The sequence below is a fragment of the Gracilinanus agilis genome, chromosome 3, assembly GCF_016433145.1.
Source record: "Gracilinanus agilis isolate LMUSP501 chromosome 3, AgileGrace, whole genome shotgun sequence".
Lineage (NCBI taxonomy): Eukaryota > Metazoa > Chordata > Mammalia > Didelphimorphia > Didelphidae > Gracilinanus > Gracilinanus agilis.
The window spans coordinates 294,986,721-295,002,942 of NC_058132.1; the positions used below are offsets into that span (position 1 = coordinate 294,986,721).

A 16,222-nucleotide genomic window follows, 5' to 3' on the forward strand; every position below is an offset into this window, starting at 1 on the left:
AAAAATATAATTTTATATATTTAATTTATAAATTTAATATAAATGAGTATATATTTATATAAACATACAGTCTTCAGACAGAATTTGAGTAGCTTGGGGTGGAAAATAATTATGGAATAAATATAAAGTTTCATATTACCTGGTGCACAGAAATGGAATGATGTCTCATTTGTGTGTTATTGTTTGGTATTTTAAAGAGGCAGAAAATGTTTCTTTATTGAAAATTTAAAATATATAAATGCAAAGAAATATAATTTCAAATATACCAAAGAATGGTTGGACCATATTGTAGACCTTATACCTGTAAGACTTTATAGTTTCTCTGGTCATCTATTTATTTTTTATAACTAAGAAAGGTAAGGCAAAAAATTACAAAAGTATTTGTACACCGAAGTATGATTTTAAATATACTGTTGATTTCAAAAATAATAAATATTTTTATTTTAAATAAATAATACATAAAACAAATAAAAATATTTATATTTAAATATTGAATTTTATGAATGTTATATAATAAACTAGAATAGTTGTGACTAAGCAAAGGATTAGATTAATACGATTCAAACCATTTTCATGTGTCATTGAAATATATAGATAACTGAGAGAAAAATCTAACAGAAATCTGCATTAATTTTAATGGGAGCGGGGTTTGGGGGAAGTGTATGAAAAATTGTTCTATCAAGGTTGTGAAAGTTAGAAGCAATCAGATGAGAGATAACTTCACCGAAGTGATTCCTGTTTAAATGAGAGAGATTGAGCTAAGTGGCCAAGAGATTTTGTGACAGCTATTGGCCTTGGGCATTACTTAAAAAGGGGGATAAAGATGTTTTCTTTTGTTTGTTTCAAGGAGTTGTTGACATCTGTTGCTACCTTTGACTTGAGAAGGTAAAGCAGTACTTTGGTACTCTGGTCAGATGGCTTGTTTGTTTTGTTTTGTTTTGTTTTGTTTTGTTTTTCCTGTCCAAAAGTGTCAGTGTAGGGTTATTATGAACTTCATTCTCTTTGGACTATTAAGCCCTGAGGTGAAAGAACAACTGATTGAGCTAGACAATATGTCCCAAAGAAAGCCAATTTGTTGAACTATTTTGTAGTTCTCTCCTTTAACAAGAACTATCATTCATATTGAGGCAACATTTTTTAAGTGGTCTTTTAAAGGTGATTGTTAATTCAAAGAGTCTATAAATACTATGTTCAAATAGAGAAGAGAATATTTGCCCACTCTGATGGTAAAAATGAATATTCAATTAGTGAACAGAGAAGCAGTGATATAGATGTTCTTGAATGGATTAATGACATTAAAAGCAAGCAGTACATACTTGTTAATCACCCTAATCACATGAATTTTCCTCCTTCATTTACTTCTCTGTAAGGTATCTATTAAGTGTATCATTGCTCAACCATAAAAACCAAGTACATTGGGTGGGAGAGTTTAATTTGGGTTTTTGTTTTGTTTTTGTTTTACAATTTATTTTTATACATAACAGTATAATATATAAGAATAAAATAATATACCTGATTTGTTATATATGACATAAATCATAATAAATATGCTTACCCAAGAAAAACAAATTCTCACATTTCCTGTATCCAAAAATTTGTCTCATTCCTTTATTCTTTTATTTCTCTTCACCACCCCTCCTACTCTCCCAAGGGAGGCAGGTAATATGGTATAGTTGTACATCTATTATCTTATAATACATGTTCCCCTATTTTAAATATGCATTTTGATGTTTTATTGCTTATGCAATGAATTTAATATTTTTCTTTTGTCTTTTTATTAAGTAAATAATAATGTTTGACCTAAAACTTTCATTATTGAGAGCATTTTTTGAGTGTAAATAATGTGCCCTATTAGTATATTATATTTTGAATGTCTGGTTGTATATAGAACAAACAGATTACATGGGGATTTAAGAGCCATAGTAGTGAGTAAGTTGAAGTGTATTTCCATTCAATAGCATTACTGCTAAAACTGTGACAGAATCTCAGTGTACACATTGATGTATGTCTGTCTCAGGCAATCCAGACATACTAGTGAGAGAACAGGTTGAACTGAAAGAGCCAATCCAGATAATGAGTGGTTGTTGACATATTCCATTTGAGTGGAGATAGACATATAGTCTTCTAAATCAGGGGTTCCCAAACTTTTTTGGCCTACCACCTCCTTTCCAGAAAAAAATATTACTTAGCCCCCTGGAAATTAATTTTTTTTAAAATTTTAATAGCAATTAATAGGAAAGACAAATGCACCTGTGGCCATCACTGCTCTCCTGGATCGCTGCAGCACCCACCAGGGGGTGGTAGCGCCCACTTTGAGAATCACTGTTCTAAATGGTAAAGAAGAAACATTAAATTTGGAATCAGTACTAGATCTGAATCCCAGTACTTCTATTTACTACTTATGTGATTTGGGACAAATCAATTCATATATCAGGGAATCAATTTCACTGATAAAATTTGGAGGTTAGAAGAAATGACCAAGTTAATTTTAAAATTATGACCCCTCAATTTTAATTATCATAGATACCAATCCTTTCTTGAAGGTTTTTAAATTTGTTTTTGTTTTTCCCTACAAGGCCAAAAATATATTGTGCCTCTGTGATTTTCTGGCCTTCTATGAATATGCCATCATCAGGAAATAGTACCGACAGCCATACTTCAATTATTATTACTCATAAAATAATGTGAAATACTATAATCCAGTAAAATCCAAGATTGTTAATGGAAGTGTGTATAATTAATTACACTATAAACCCCTTGGCTCTAGCCCTTTTATGTATATTTGGGATGTACTTATTTACATGAGTTTTGCAGATTAGTAGCAAAAGAGGCACCTATACCAAGGGAATTGATAAGCTAGAAATTCCCAAAGCTTACAGGGGAGTCCAATTTAAATTTTATCCATCTCCCCATCTAGTATTATGCCCCCAGTGGGCTCCAAGTTTCTCTTGAGATCAACCAGGGATTCAAATTCCATATAATGAAACAGAGGTTATTGGACTGAAAAAAGTCACTACTAACTAAAAACCTTGAGAAGGATTTGTAGACAGCCAGTTGTCTTGCATTTATAAAGGAACAAGACAGTGAAGTGAGGTGAAGAGGATTTATATAAAGAAAGAAGGAAAGGGAATTTAATCAGAACTTTGAATATTTTCTAAAGTACACTAAATTATCTAGTGGACAACCTCTTCAGCTCTAGCTATACAAAACCAGAAAAAAAAAGACAAAGGGTAAAATGTTAAATTGTAACTCAAAAACATTTCTGCATTAGGGTTTAGTGATTTGGTTTCTAATGAACTAACTTGCTATCAGGACAGAACTCAGAGAACAAAGATGAATAGAGAATTAACATGCATTTTAGATGAATTCTCTGGAACAATTGTCTTATGTGACCTTTTGACCAGTGCTGGATCCCTGTTGATGCATGATTGAATTCTCTAAAAAAGTACATTCAGTCAGCTATTCTGTGTTGTTGGTTAATGACTCAGCCATACACTTTAGATACAGTGGACAAGAAGGGCAAAGTTGCTATTATGTTGGAGAAGTTTAAGTGGCAGACCTATTATTGAACAAAAAGAAGTCTGTCTACTTTAGTATGCATTGCAAAGGTGTCTATAGCTAGACAATATCCTTTAGTACAGTTTTGAATTTTTCTGATCAATAATACCAATATTTGGCTTACATATAAAAGTTGAATATAGAGAAAGTTTACCTATGCTATACATTCAGGAAAAATTGGATTAAGTCTCTAATCCTCTTTTTTGTGGAGAGATAGGTAGATGTAGGCTAGACAACAGCACAAGTAGGAGTAGTTGAAGCTACTTAAATGGCCACACACAAAGAGTTAGTCATAAGTCGTCTGATGTCAGGGCATCAGGGCAGGGAGTCTGCAAAAGATTTCCCCATGATCTGGGCTTAGCTTTGTGCTGTTTAATGTTTCATGAATTGACTTGGATAACAGCATCCTTTTCAAATTTGCCAATGAGGCAAAGCCGAGACAGATAGCTTACAGATTATACGACAAATTTCAAGAAAAGATTTTGTTAGGCTACAACACTGAGCTGAATCTATTAAGATAAAATGTAAAAATAAGGATAAACTTCACAAGTACAAAATGGGAGAAACATGGTTAGAAAACAATTTGCTTGAAAAAGATCTGGAAGCTTTTCTGGTGACAATCTAAAAATGAATCAATACTAATATGTGAAGAACAAAAATGGTGAACACGATCTCAGGCTGCATCAATGTAGTAGTGCATCCAAGAATAAAGGGGTGATGGTCATAGTGTTCTCTGTTCAGATCACATGAGGAGTTTTGTGTTCAGGTAAGGATACCATATTTTATTAAAATTATTAATAATTTGGAGAATGTTCAGAAGAGGATAACAAGACCCTCTCACTCTCTTTATCCCCATTTTACAAACAAAGTAAACAAAGGCTAAGTGATTTGCTCAAGATCATAATCCTAATAAATTGTTGAAGGCTTAATTTGGATTTAGGTTTTTCTGATTCCAGGTTTAGCATTCTATCAGTTTCACTATCTAGCTGCCAAGAACACAGGTTGAAGGAACTTTGTGTTGTTTAGCCTAAAAATCAGTGATATGAATATAGTTGTGAAGGTTGCTAGGTGGTGCATGGAAAGTGTACAGGGACTGGAGTCAGGAATATCTGAGTTCAAATTCTGCTTGAGACACTAATTGCATGACTCTAGACAAGTCACTTAACCTTTTAGCCTCAGTTTTTCATCTGTAAAATGAGCAGGAGAAGGAAATGACAAACTGCTCCCATATCTTTGCCAGGAAAACCCCCAGTGGGGTCACAAAGACTTGGAAACAACTGAAACACAATAAGAACATGTAGTTGTGAGGAGGCAGACAATAATTGTCTTCAAATATTTTAGAGATTTTCATATGGAAAAAGAATTCACTATGTTCTACCCAACCACCAAATGGAGAAAAAAAGGAACAATAAGTAGAATCAGCAAAGAGGCAAATGAAGTTTGAGGAAATATTCCTAACAATTGGAAGAAACCAAAAATGAGATGGCAGTTTTGAGTTCTCCTAAATTGATCTCATTATGCAAAGGCTGGTCGATCACTTTTAATAATGTTGTAGAATTTATCTTTCTTCCTACCCTGACCTCTTCAGATTCAGGGTATATGGCATGGTCTCAGTGGTTTATTCCAAAAACTTTTGAAATTCTGTATTTTTGAAACTTCTGACTTTCAATAATAACTTTAATAGTGGCAAAAATTTGCATATTATTTTATGGTTTACAAATCAAATTTCTCACAACAATACTTTGAGGCAAGTAATTCAAGTATTACCATTCTCATTGTATAGATGAGGAAAATTATATAACATGCTTGAATGATATAATGTTGAAGGTTATACACCCATGAAAAGTTGTTACCCTATGCTAAAGAGAAGTGAGGATGGGGTGAGGAGAGAAGAGCTTAGATTGAATAGGTAGGAGTTGAAAGATAACTTTGTACTATTTCATCATTTTGTCTAGGTCTAGCCTTTTTTTTAAATCCTTACCTTCCATCTTTTTTACCTTCCATCTTGGAGTCAATACTGTGTATTGGTTCCAAGGCAGAAGAGTGGTAAGGGTAGGCAATGGGGGTTAAGAGTCTTGCCCAGAGTCACATAGCTGGGAAGTGTCTGAGGCCAGATTGGAACCTGGGACCTCCCGTCTCTCTCTAGGTCTGGCTCTCAATCCACTCAGCTGCCCCTAAGATGATCAACAGTGAATTATTTCCCAAGATGGTTTGTAACTAAGCATAAAAAGAATTCCTAGTTAGCTTGTGGAGATAACTAACATGAGTGCTTTATAAAGGATATCATGGCAGAATATTGGGGTGTCAAGATGTTGGACAATTTTCTGCACAGCATTGAAGACTTTGATTAAACATAAGACAAAATAAGGATTGAAGATCAACTATTTCTAATGTGTGGTTCTGGCAGAATTCAAGATAAATGAAGGACCACATATAAATGAATAGATTCTTAGGCATTAAATCACAGTCATTAATTTAGATTGATCAAATATTAGCAATGTATATGCCCAAATTAAAATAAAACACCACAGACAGAAACAAAGGTGTTGATAAAACAGGTTTCCTCTTGTCCCTCCACAACCTGGATAAATAGTAGATATTTTTTGTTTGTTTGTTTCCCACCTCCTCCCCAAATCAACAAAGCTGTAAGGACTTAGCTGAGAAGGCTCAGCTTTCTGGTAATCCCTGACCATCTTGACATGGCCAGTGTATATGGGACAAAACTATAGATCTGGCTAGCTAGCTAGGCATCTAAAATTTTCCCCCAATATAGAGATGGAGGCTAGGCCTACCATGGTTAAGTGCTGGAGTATATTTATAAGTATGCTTATATTTTAGGATTAAGTAAATTACTTTTATTAACTGTTCAAAGATCTTTAAGTGATTCATTTTGCATTTTCCCCCCAATATTAAATCTGAACTAACAGGGTATCAACCTAAACCAATAGTGCCCTCTAATAGGTGAGTGATGATCCATTTATTTTTGGTGAAATGTGAACAAGGAAAAAAACCACAATGAAAACTGCCTCTCTCTCTCTCTAAACTATACTCAGTTTAACTAAAGTGCCACCTTAAACAAAAAACATAGTTTAGATCAACAGTTTAGAAAAAGGGACACTAGAGGAACACAAGCTTTTCTTATAAGACATGAGTTGAGTGATATGAAGTCTAATACTTCATTTTGACAAAGTACCTTAAGAGAAATAAAAGCTCCTCTATATGAGATAAGCATCCAAAATGATGTGGAAACATACCTGAACTTCCCAAAATATCACTGAGAAATCTCTCTCCTACTCTTCACCCTGTGGCTATTTTCCTATTCTCTCAGTGGATGATATAAGCTAACTCTAATTGAAAAAAGGTCTTCCTGAAACTTTCACCATTTTTTCTGGAAAGGCTTAGCTGAATTCAGTTAATTATGCATTAGTGTGGGCTGTCTTCCATTTCAAAAGGAATGACTTCTTCTTCCATTATGATCTGCCACTCTTGCCAATGTCAACAGATAACATGCCAGAAATATTTTGGCCTTCAGTGGGGACAGTGGGAGCCTGACCGAATAAAGTTAAGCTGAGTAGGCCCAAAAGAAGTATATGGGCCAAAACAATTTAAAATTTTTTTTTAAAAATGGAGCCATCTTGAGCTTTTAAATAACAGAATATTCAGTCAGCTTAAAAATTAGGCATCTATCCTCCCCATGTTCTGACACAATACTAAAATTTCATTATATGTATTTCTGGTAACTACTTTCTGCTTTAGGAGGGAAGGTAAAAAAACTATTTATTTTTTTGCTTTTGTTCAAATAAATCCCCCATTCCTTATATTTTTACTTACATTGGCAATGAATTTCAATATGTGGCTTCCATTAAAACAAACAGTAATGTCATTGATTTGCACTGATCAATAAAAAGATGATCTTCAAAACTGACTCTTCTTTCAGCTATATGAAGAAACCATAAAGGAATATGCAACCCCAAAGGAATTTTAATACACTCATATTTAACCTTCTATTAGGCAGAATTTCATAAGAACTAACATGGTAGCAAGAGGGAGTATAAGTGCATTTAAGCTGAGTGAACACATTATAGACTGTAAAAAATACTATTAAAATATATTATGTATCTTTTTATATGCACAGCACAGAAGAGTGTATCAGCCAACTGACCTGATAATCCAATAAGCTATTTAGCAGAAATTTTACACTTAGATAAAAGCTATGACCATGCAGCAAACTCTAACCACTTAGCATCACAAATGGAGTTAGCTAAAAGCTCCTCAACTATTGCTATCACTTAGTAACCTTTTCTGGAGAGAGCTATCATGTTGATAGGTTTTGGTTTAAAAGGGAGGCTTTTTTATGAGAGATTATAAATATTGATTTCACTAGAAGATTCAGAATGGTTTATAGGCTTGTGTACATAACACCCCAACCTTCTCACTTTTATGATGGAGTAAGATCTCACAGTGAATCTGAAAAAAGGAAGAAAAAACACTTTAGAGGCAGAGTCCTAGAAAGATCAAAAGCTTCCCTAGAAATTTGTCATTGGGATGTTCTTATTTTTTTCTCTTTTAGGTAGGCTTTTGTTTGTGAGAACTGAAAAGCAAATTAGAGACAAGAAGCTAAAGGTTTAAGAAATGTGTTTATTTCTAGGGAAACTCTCAACCATGGATTCAGGGATGATCAAACTTATCAAAACAGAGATGGATCATCCATCAACATAGTTGGAAGGAACATTAGCACCTAGCTTGTCATAAGTATCATCTCTCTTCATTTTGTGGCCAATCATAAATTATAGAAATTTAGATCTTGAAGGGACCTTAGATATAACTATTTCCTCATCTGTAAAATGGGAAAACTGATGCTTATTAATGACTTAATCAATGTCACATGAGTGCTGTTGTTCAGTCATTTTCAGTCACATCAACTCTTTTTGACTCTATTTCAAAGGTGCTGGAGTGATTTTCTGTTTCTTTCTCTAGCTCATTTTACAGGTGAGGAAATTTAGGCAAATAGGGTTAAGTGACTGGTCAAAGATCACACAGCTAGCAAATGTTTGAGGCTGGATTTGAACTCATAAAGATGAGTCTTCCTGATTCCAAGCTTAGTGTTTTATCCAATGTAACATGTCTAGTCAACCAATATTCATTTGCTGAATACAAAGTATTAGAATAAATATTTGGAGTAAAAAAGTAACCAGACATTCCTTGAACTAAAAATAGCTTACAAGCTAAGGAAGAGAAAGAATTGTATTATAGCAGTGATGGTGAACCTTTTAGAGACCGAGTGCCCAAATTGCAACCTTCATGCTGCATTTGAGCCTCCTCCATCTCACCCAATGTTACCCCAGAGAGAGGAGGGAGGAAGCTCTCCCATTGGGCTGCTGGGCAGAAGGGCAGGTCATGTAAGAAATGTCCTCAGGCATGCATAGAGAGGAGTAGGAGAGTAGGCCTCTCTGGCACACATGCAATAGGTTTGCCAATACAGTGTTATAAGATATAGAGCAGAAATGAATTTTATTTTCCATCTCCTTCATTTTATGTTTGAAGAAACTTAGCTCCAGAGAAGTTCAATGACTTCTTCATAATTACATGGTTAGAGTACCAGAATCAGGATTTTAACTCAGTTCCTATTACTCCTAAACCAGTGATCTATTATACCATGCTGAATTATAATATATTTAACTACTAATACCTAAACATGAAAAATATGTTTAATATTTTCATTATAACTCAGTGGTTCTATGGCAGTGATGGTGAGCCTGTGGCATGGGTTCCAGAGATGGCACACAGAGTACTCTTTCTGAGAGGACAGCCACCCTCCCCCCTTTCCCTGCCAGAGTTCATTACTAGAAAGGCAGAGGGACTCGAGCAGAGCTGATACCTTCCCCCTCTCCAACATGCCTGACAACATTTTTTTACATCCTCCACCCCTCTGCTCAGCAGCTAATGGAAGCACACAGTGGGTAAGGTGAGCAACTCACAGGTGGCAGAGCTGGAGGGGAGCAGAGCACTTGGGCCACTCCCCTCTCCCTCTCTACAGTCCCTGAGGAAATTCCTTACTTCCCCTACACCTCAGTCCAGCAGCTCAATTGGAACTCTTTTTCCCTCTCCTGTGTGGGCTAAATGGGGGACCAGGGGTTGCCTTGCACTTGGTGAGGGGGAGGGGTATGGCACTTGGTCTAGGGGGTGAGGTGAGGGTGGGACCTGGCTCTCCATCTCTAAATGCTTCACCCCAACTATTCTAAGGCATTGTGGGTTTGATCCCATTCCCACACACAGATCACCAACACTCTTTCCATAGTAACATACACTATCAAGGAGAAAGTGAAATATGGAAGTTGTGTAGTTTTACAGTATAAGTTGTATTACTAATGAATCATTTTGGTTGAGATTTCACTTGGGGTTAATATAGCAAGAGAAAAGGAAAAAGAAGCAAGGCAGTTCAAAAGAAAATAACCTGAGAAGTAAGTGCAGAGAAAACTCACGACAAATAACCTGAAGCCCGTGGTAGAATTGAACTTTCCAAAGGAGCCCCACTGGGTGAGGCTCTAACTATATCGCATTTTCAGTTTAGAGAAACAAACAGCAGGTTTCTTGAGCTGGAGAAGTACAGTCATAAATAAGCAGCTGGGGAACATTTCTAAAATAATGAAAATCTCTGACAACCCAATTTATCGGCCAGTGAATTAAGAGATTATGAAGAATTTCAAATAACACTCGATCTCAGACACCATAACCAACTGAGAATAGGGACTCTTGTAAAATTTAAAAACAAATACATATTACAACACCTATAAATGTCTACCCACATACGTATTTACACACCAGTGCCTGTTTATAGAGATAATTGTGCTTACTTTAAAAAGGAAACATCGTACAGGGAATTTACTATACATTTTAGGATTTCCATAAAGGCAATTCCCACTATAATTCATAGACTTAAACCTAGGAAGTCACATTCTTTTTTGATGTGGTCACAGATTTGTGTGAGTGACTGAAATTGGAATTTTGGACTGAAGACTGGTTTTAGGTGTAACTATGCCACAGATACAGCTGATAATTTCTTTGTGCCTTGGTAAAGGCCAAAACCTCACAAGAACATGAGTGTCATTTAACTCAGGATTCTACTTTTGACAGTGGCATCTCCCTTTACTATTTTGTCTTTCCCTATTAGAATGGAAACTCCTTGAGAATAAGAAAAGCACAGTTTTCCTATTCTATATTTTTATAAAAATCTTTAAGACCAGAGCCTAGAACATAGTATTTTCTTAATAAGTGCTCTAATCTATCCACTCATTTATCCATCCATCTATCTGTCTATCTTTCTATCTATCCATCCATCTTTCTATCTGTCTATCTATATTTTATCTATCTCTTTACCTATCTTTTATCTATATATTCATCTATTTATCTACCTATCTTTTATCTATCTAACCATCTATCTACCTACCTATCTATCTTTTATCTATCTATCTATCTATCTATCTATCTATCTATCTATCTATCTATCTATCTATCCATCCATCCATCTTTCTTTCTATCTATCTATCTATCTATCTATCTATCTATCTATCTATCTATCTACCTATCTTTTATCTATATATCTATCTGTCTGTCTATCTATCTTCTATCTATGGAAAGCTAGGAGGTACAGTGGATAGAGCACCAGTCCTGGAATCAGGAAGAACTGAGTTCACATCTGAACTCAGATACTTCCAAGCAGTATGACACTCTGCAAGTTACTTAACTGTATGCCTCAGTTTCTCATCTGTAAAATGATCTGGAGAGGGAAATAACAAGCCACTCCAGTATCTTTGTCAAGAAAACCCCAAGTAGTAATGATAAAGAATAGGACAAGGGCAGGTGGGTAGCTCAGTGGATTGAGAGCCAGGCCTAGAGACGGGAGGTCCTAGGTTCACATCTGGCCTCAGACACTTCCCAGCTGTGTGACCCTGGGCAAGTCACTTGACCCCCATTGCCTACCCTTACCACTCTTCTTTCTTAGAACCAATAAACAGTATTGATTCTGGGATGGAAGATAAAGGTTTAAAATAAAGAGTAGGATGTGACTGAAATTACTGAATACCAATTATTTATCTATCCATTCTTCTAGCTCAATTCATCTATCTATCTATCTATCCATCCATCTATCTATCTATCTATCTATCTATCTGTCTGTCTGTCTGTCTGTCTAATAGTATCACTTTGACATTATTTTGGGGAGTTAATAAATATGCTCCACGAGGTCAAAACTTATTAATGTCCCCTCCTTCCTTAAGCATCTCCATTCCCAATTAAAATGATGTTATAAAATTTTGGCCTCTGATTGACATTTCTCCTGGCTTTAGAACTATGATCCTCTTAAAATCTCTTTTTATTTTAATCTGGTTATCACTACTAAGGATAACTTGTTTATGTTACGTATTTACATTTTCAATTGGTATCACTTCTCTGAGTAACATATTTATGTTTCCCATAGAAACGCTACCAGTTAAAATATTTTTAAAAAAAGGTTTCAAAAGGATTATATTCAATCAAGTTGTTTTTAAAATATTACTTTCTTTCTTAGAATCAATATTGGGTATTGGTTCTAAGGTAGAAGAGTGGTAAGGGCTAGGCAATGGGGGTTAAGTGACTTGTCCAAGGTCACACAGTTAGGAAGTGTCTGAGACCAGATTTGAACCCATGACCTCCTATCTCTGGAACTTCATTGAGCCATCTAGCTTCCCCTATTCAACTGACTTGTAAGCTTTTTCCTTTCCTTAATGTTTCAGGATGTTGCATGCTATTGTAATATTTTATAGTAAATATACAAAATAAATCCACATTCACACCATTCATGCTTTTACTTATATGGAATTATTTTACTCTGTTTGATTTTCCCCACTAAAGAATGTTTTCTTAAAGTGATTTTTCACATAGAAGCCATTCTAATTACTTGATGGTTTGTTTTTTCAAAACAAAGGTAAGTAAAACTAATGTTGTAAGTCATAGCTTTTGTAGCTTGTTGTAAGAATTAATAAAAATGTCTATACATTTTTCACAAGTATACATGCTTAATCATTATTTTTTCATTTGAATGCCTAAAAATTCCCATGGTAAGCTAAACAATGTGTTCCACCATCAATTATGTGGAAAGTCTTCGGATAAAGTAAGAAGGTGCCCATCCACTAGGGGAATGGCTGAACAAATTGTGGTATATGAATGTAATAGAATGTCATTTTGCCAAAAATAAATATAAAAAGGTAAAAATGGAGAACTTGTTTTCAACTGATGTGGAGTCAGATGAGCAGAACTAGAAGAAAAAATATTCAGTGACTAAATTCTCTAAAGGAAAATAGTCATAACCCTTTTAAGAATTATGATAAATGAAATGACTGGAATTCCAAAAGAATAAGATAAGTAAGGGTCACATCAGTTAGCAGAGAAGTGATGAATTATAGATGTAGAATGAAACATACCTTAACAAATATAACTGATATATAAGATTGTTTTCCATGGTTACTTATTTGTTACGAAGGGAGAGCTTTTATTTTTTGTTGGTGGAGAACAGTAAAGTGGATACTAAAGAAGTAGTAATGATAATTTTTTTAAAAATTTAAAAAAAGAAATAAGACAAAAAATTAATTTAATACAAAAAAGAGAAAAAAGTTCAGCAGGGAATAGATAAAAGTGGGGCAATATGTTAATATCATATTACACTTAATATATACTCAAGAAAATAAACAGTATGTAACAAAAATTCATAGTTTCATATAAAATAACTTTTCTATTCTCTGCATATTAAAACTTTGAATTTCTTCATGTTTATTAAGCCTATAATTAAAAAACATACTTTAATCTCTCTCTTTCCAATGACAAATTATATTTCTATTTCTTTTCTTTCAAAATGAAAAAAAAGGCCCAACTTTTTCTTGGTTTATGGCTCCATGATGCATTCCATCTATTCCCTATTTTGTTCATGCATTTTACATCCCCCCTTCAGCTTACTTCTATAGACATTCTGTTTTTCCATGTATAATGATGATGCTTTGGGTCCTCTATCTGTACACAAGTTCCCTGAGGGTAGAACCTGTGTCAAAACTTTTCCAAAATGCTTACTATATTACCATGCCCCATTTGTCTGTCTAATAATTTGTAAGTTTTTCAATTTGAGAAAAGAAAAAAGGGAAGTTGTAGGGGTCAATGCTTTCTGATTTGATAAACAATAAAAAGTAAAATTTTTAAAAATAGCTGTACCAGAATTTTCCCCATAATTATCTATTAGAAAATAACAACTTTCTCCCTTCCTTAAGTACCCAAAGGGCATGGCATAAACATAGTACTTTTTTTAATTCTAAAAGAAAATATATATTCATACCAGAGAAACACTTTAAGTATTTATGAACTGAGAAGAACATGCCAACGACAGCATTCTTGCAAACCAAAAACTAATTAAAATTCTGGTATATGTTGCCCTAAGGCAAAGAATCATTATTTAATCACTAGTAAACTTTGAGTAAATTTTCAAACAATTGCATTTAATACAAAACTATACCTATTAACATAATCATCACCCTAAATCTAGATCTCTTCTAATTATATGACCTATTGAAAACTAAAAACAGCAATATGCGAGACAGAAAATTCTGATGTCCCAGAATGTTGTGGAAGACACTCTTCAAATATAATGAAAAGAGAGTCATATACAAGGTATTATAATAGAAGTATGAGTTTCAGTTATAAATTATCTATACACTTTGAGATTAAGTTTTGGGAAAACTTTGGGAAGGAATAAAGACATAGAAGGAAGAGAAGGACAGAGGGAGGGAGGGATGGGGAGAGTAAAGGAGGAAAGAAGGAAGGAATAAAGGAAGGAAGGAAAGAAAGAAGGAAGGAAGGAAGGAAAGAACAAAGAAAAAGAGAGGGAGAAAGAGAGGGAGGGAGGGAGGAAGGCAGGAGAGAAGGAAGAATGGAGAAAGAGAATGAGGGAGGGATAGAGGGAGGGAGGAAGAATGGAAGAATGGAAGAAGGGAAGAAGAGCCAGAGGGAGGGAGGAAAGAAATAAGGAAACATTTATTTAGTGCCTACTACTTGCCAAGGATTGTGCAAAATCCTTTAGCTTTACAAGTACTTCATTTTGATCATCTCAACAACTCTGGAAAGTAGGCATGATGAATACTACTGACTGGTTAATCTTATAGGAGGGAGATCAATAGGGTAAAGAGGAAATCATGAAAACAACTTATTCAAAAAATGATCAAGGAAAAAAGTAGTACTCAGTTTCTTCAAATAAAATGATAATTTCTTAACTTTTTGTCTTGGCAATTAAAATTTTTTTCTTAAGTTGGGAGATAAGTAGTTGGTACAGCACATCAATTTATGTGACTTTCTATATTTAATCAGATTATTCTTCTAGGCTCAATTCAATTTACTACAAAACCGTGTATTAATTAATCCCTTTCAGAACCATTTAACATTTTGTTGACAAAAATTATCCTTGTGTTCCATTAATGATGGGCATACATTCTATCCTCTGATAGTCTGTATTCTGCCCTTCACAGACTCTTTTGGAAAAATGATTGACCTTATTCATGAATTTTACTAAATTAGAGAAATAAAACTTTAATTTCACATAAAAATATTACAGAGAGATAATTTTGATTATTTCACTGATTACTTGATACCCTCTACCTGATTCTTGAGATCCAACTTGGGACATGGACGACCTCCATTGTAAGGTTTTTCTTTTAGCCATTTGGACCTGATTCTCACTCCAATCCCACAAGATGAACTGCAAGATCCCCAATTAGACCAATCACTTAATTTGCAATCAAATGGACAAGGGATGATGCATTCTTCTTCAATGTAACCTGAAAGAGAAGAGAAAAAAAAGCATTTGGGAGAAGGGAAAACACAGGCAAAAATTTATGAGATCATAGTTTTAGGCCATAGGGTGGGTAGGAAAGTAAAAAGTAAGGTAACAAATATTTATTAAGCAGCTACCACATGCCAGGTACTTTGCTAAGCACTTTACAAATATTATCTCATTTGATCCTCACAACAACCCTATGAGGTACATACTGTTATTATCTCTAATTATAGTTGAAGAAATAGAAGAAAGGTGATTTGCCAAGGATCACACAGTTATCTGAGATATGAATTCAGATTTGAGTTGCCAAGACTTAGAGGAGATTTAGTCCAACTACTTCATTTTATAGATGAGGTGGTGAGGCCCAGAGAAGTTAATTAATTTGCTCTAGGCCACATAGAGAGCAAAGAGCAGAGATGAGATTTCAGTTCTCTGACCCTAAATCTAGTGTTGTTTTCATTTTGCCTAGAATTAAAAAGGTTAAGAGTAGGGAATTATTTGGAATTTTCATGAATATTGCCCATATTTAGCAACAACATAAATTGAATTCACATGCATAATTATCTCTATTTCTCTGACTGAATAAATAGCGATAACTAGAAAAAGACAATAAACAAATGTGAGTTTTGCCTGCATTACAGTTGACACTTGTCAAATGCCTAGTTGTTTTATTTTATACCACAGCCAATGCAGGGAATGAAGAGCAGGTGGAGGGAACAGGTGATTGCTGATAGATGATGTAACAGAAAGAGAGAGAGAAAGAGAGAGAGAGAGAGAGAGAGAGAGAGAGAGAGAGAGAGAGAGAGAGAGAGAGAG

The 16,222-nt window shown here is 34.5% G+C and overlaps 1 protein-coding gene across 1 annotated transcript in view; it reads right to left on the reverse strand.

The window, feature by feature from the left end:
• Window positions 1–16,222, reverse strand: part of THSD7B (thrombospondin type 1 domain containing 7B) — a 932,487-nt gene that overhangs the window by 248,973 nt on the left and 667,292 nt on the right. The window contains exon 14 of the mRNA XM_044666609.1: window positions 15,229–15,407. Within this exon, the coding sequence (XP_044522544.1) occupies window positions 15,229–15,407 (179 nt within the window). The remainder of the gene's footprint in view (window positions 1–15,228; window positions 15,408–16,222) is intronic.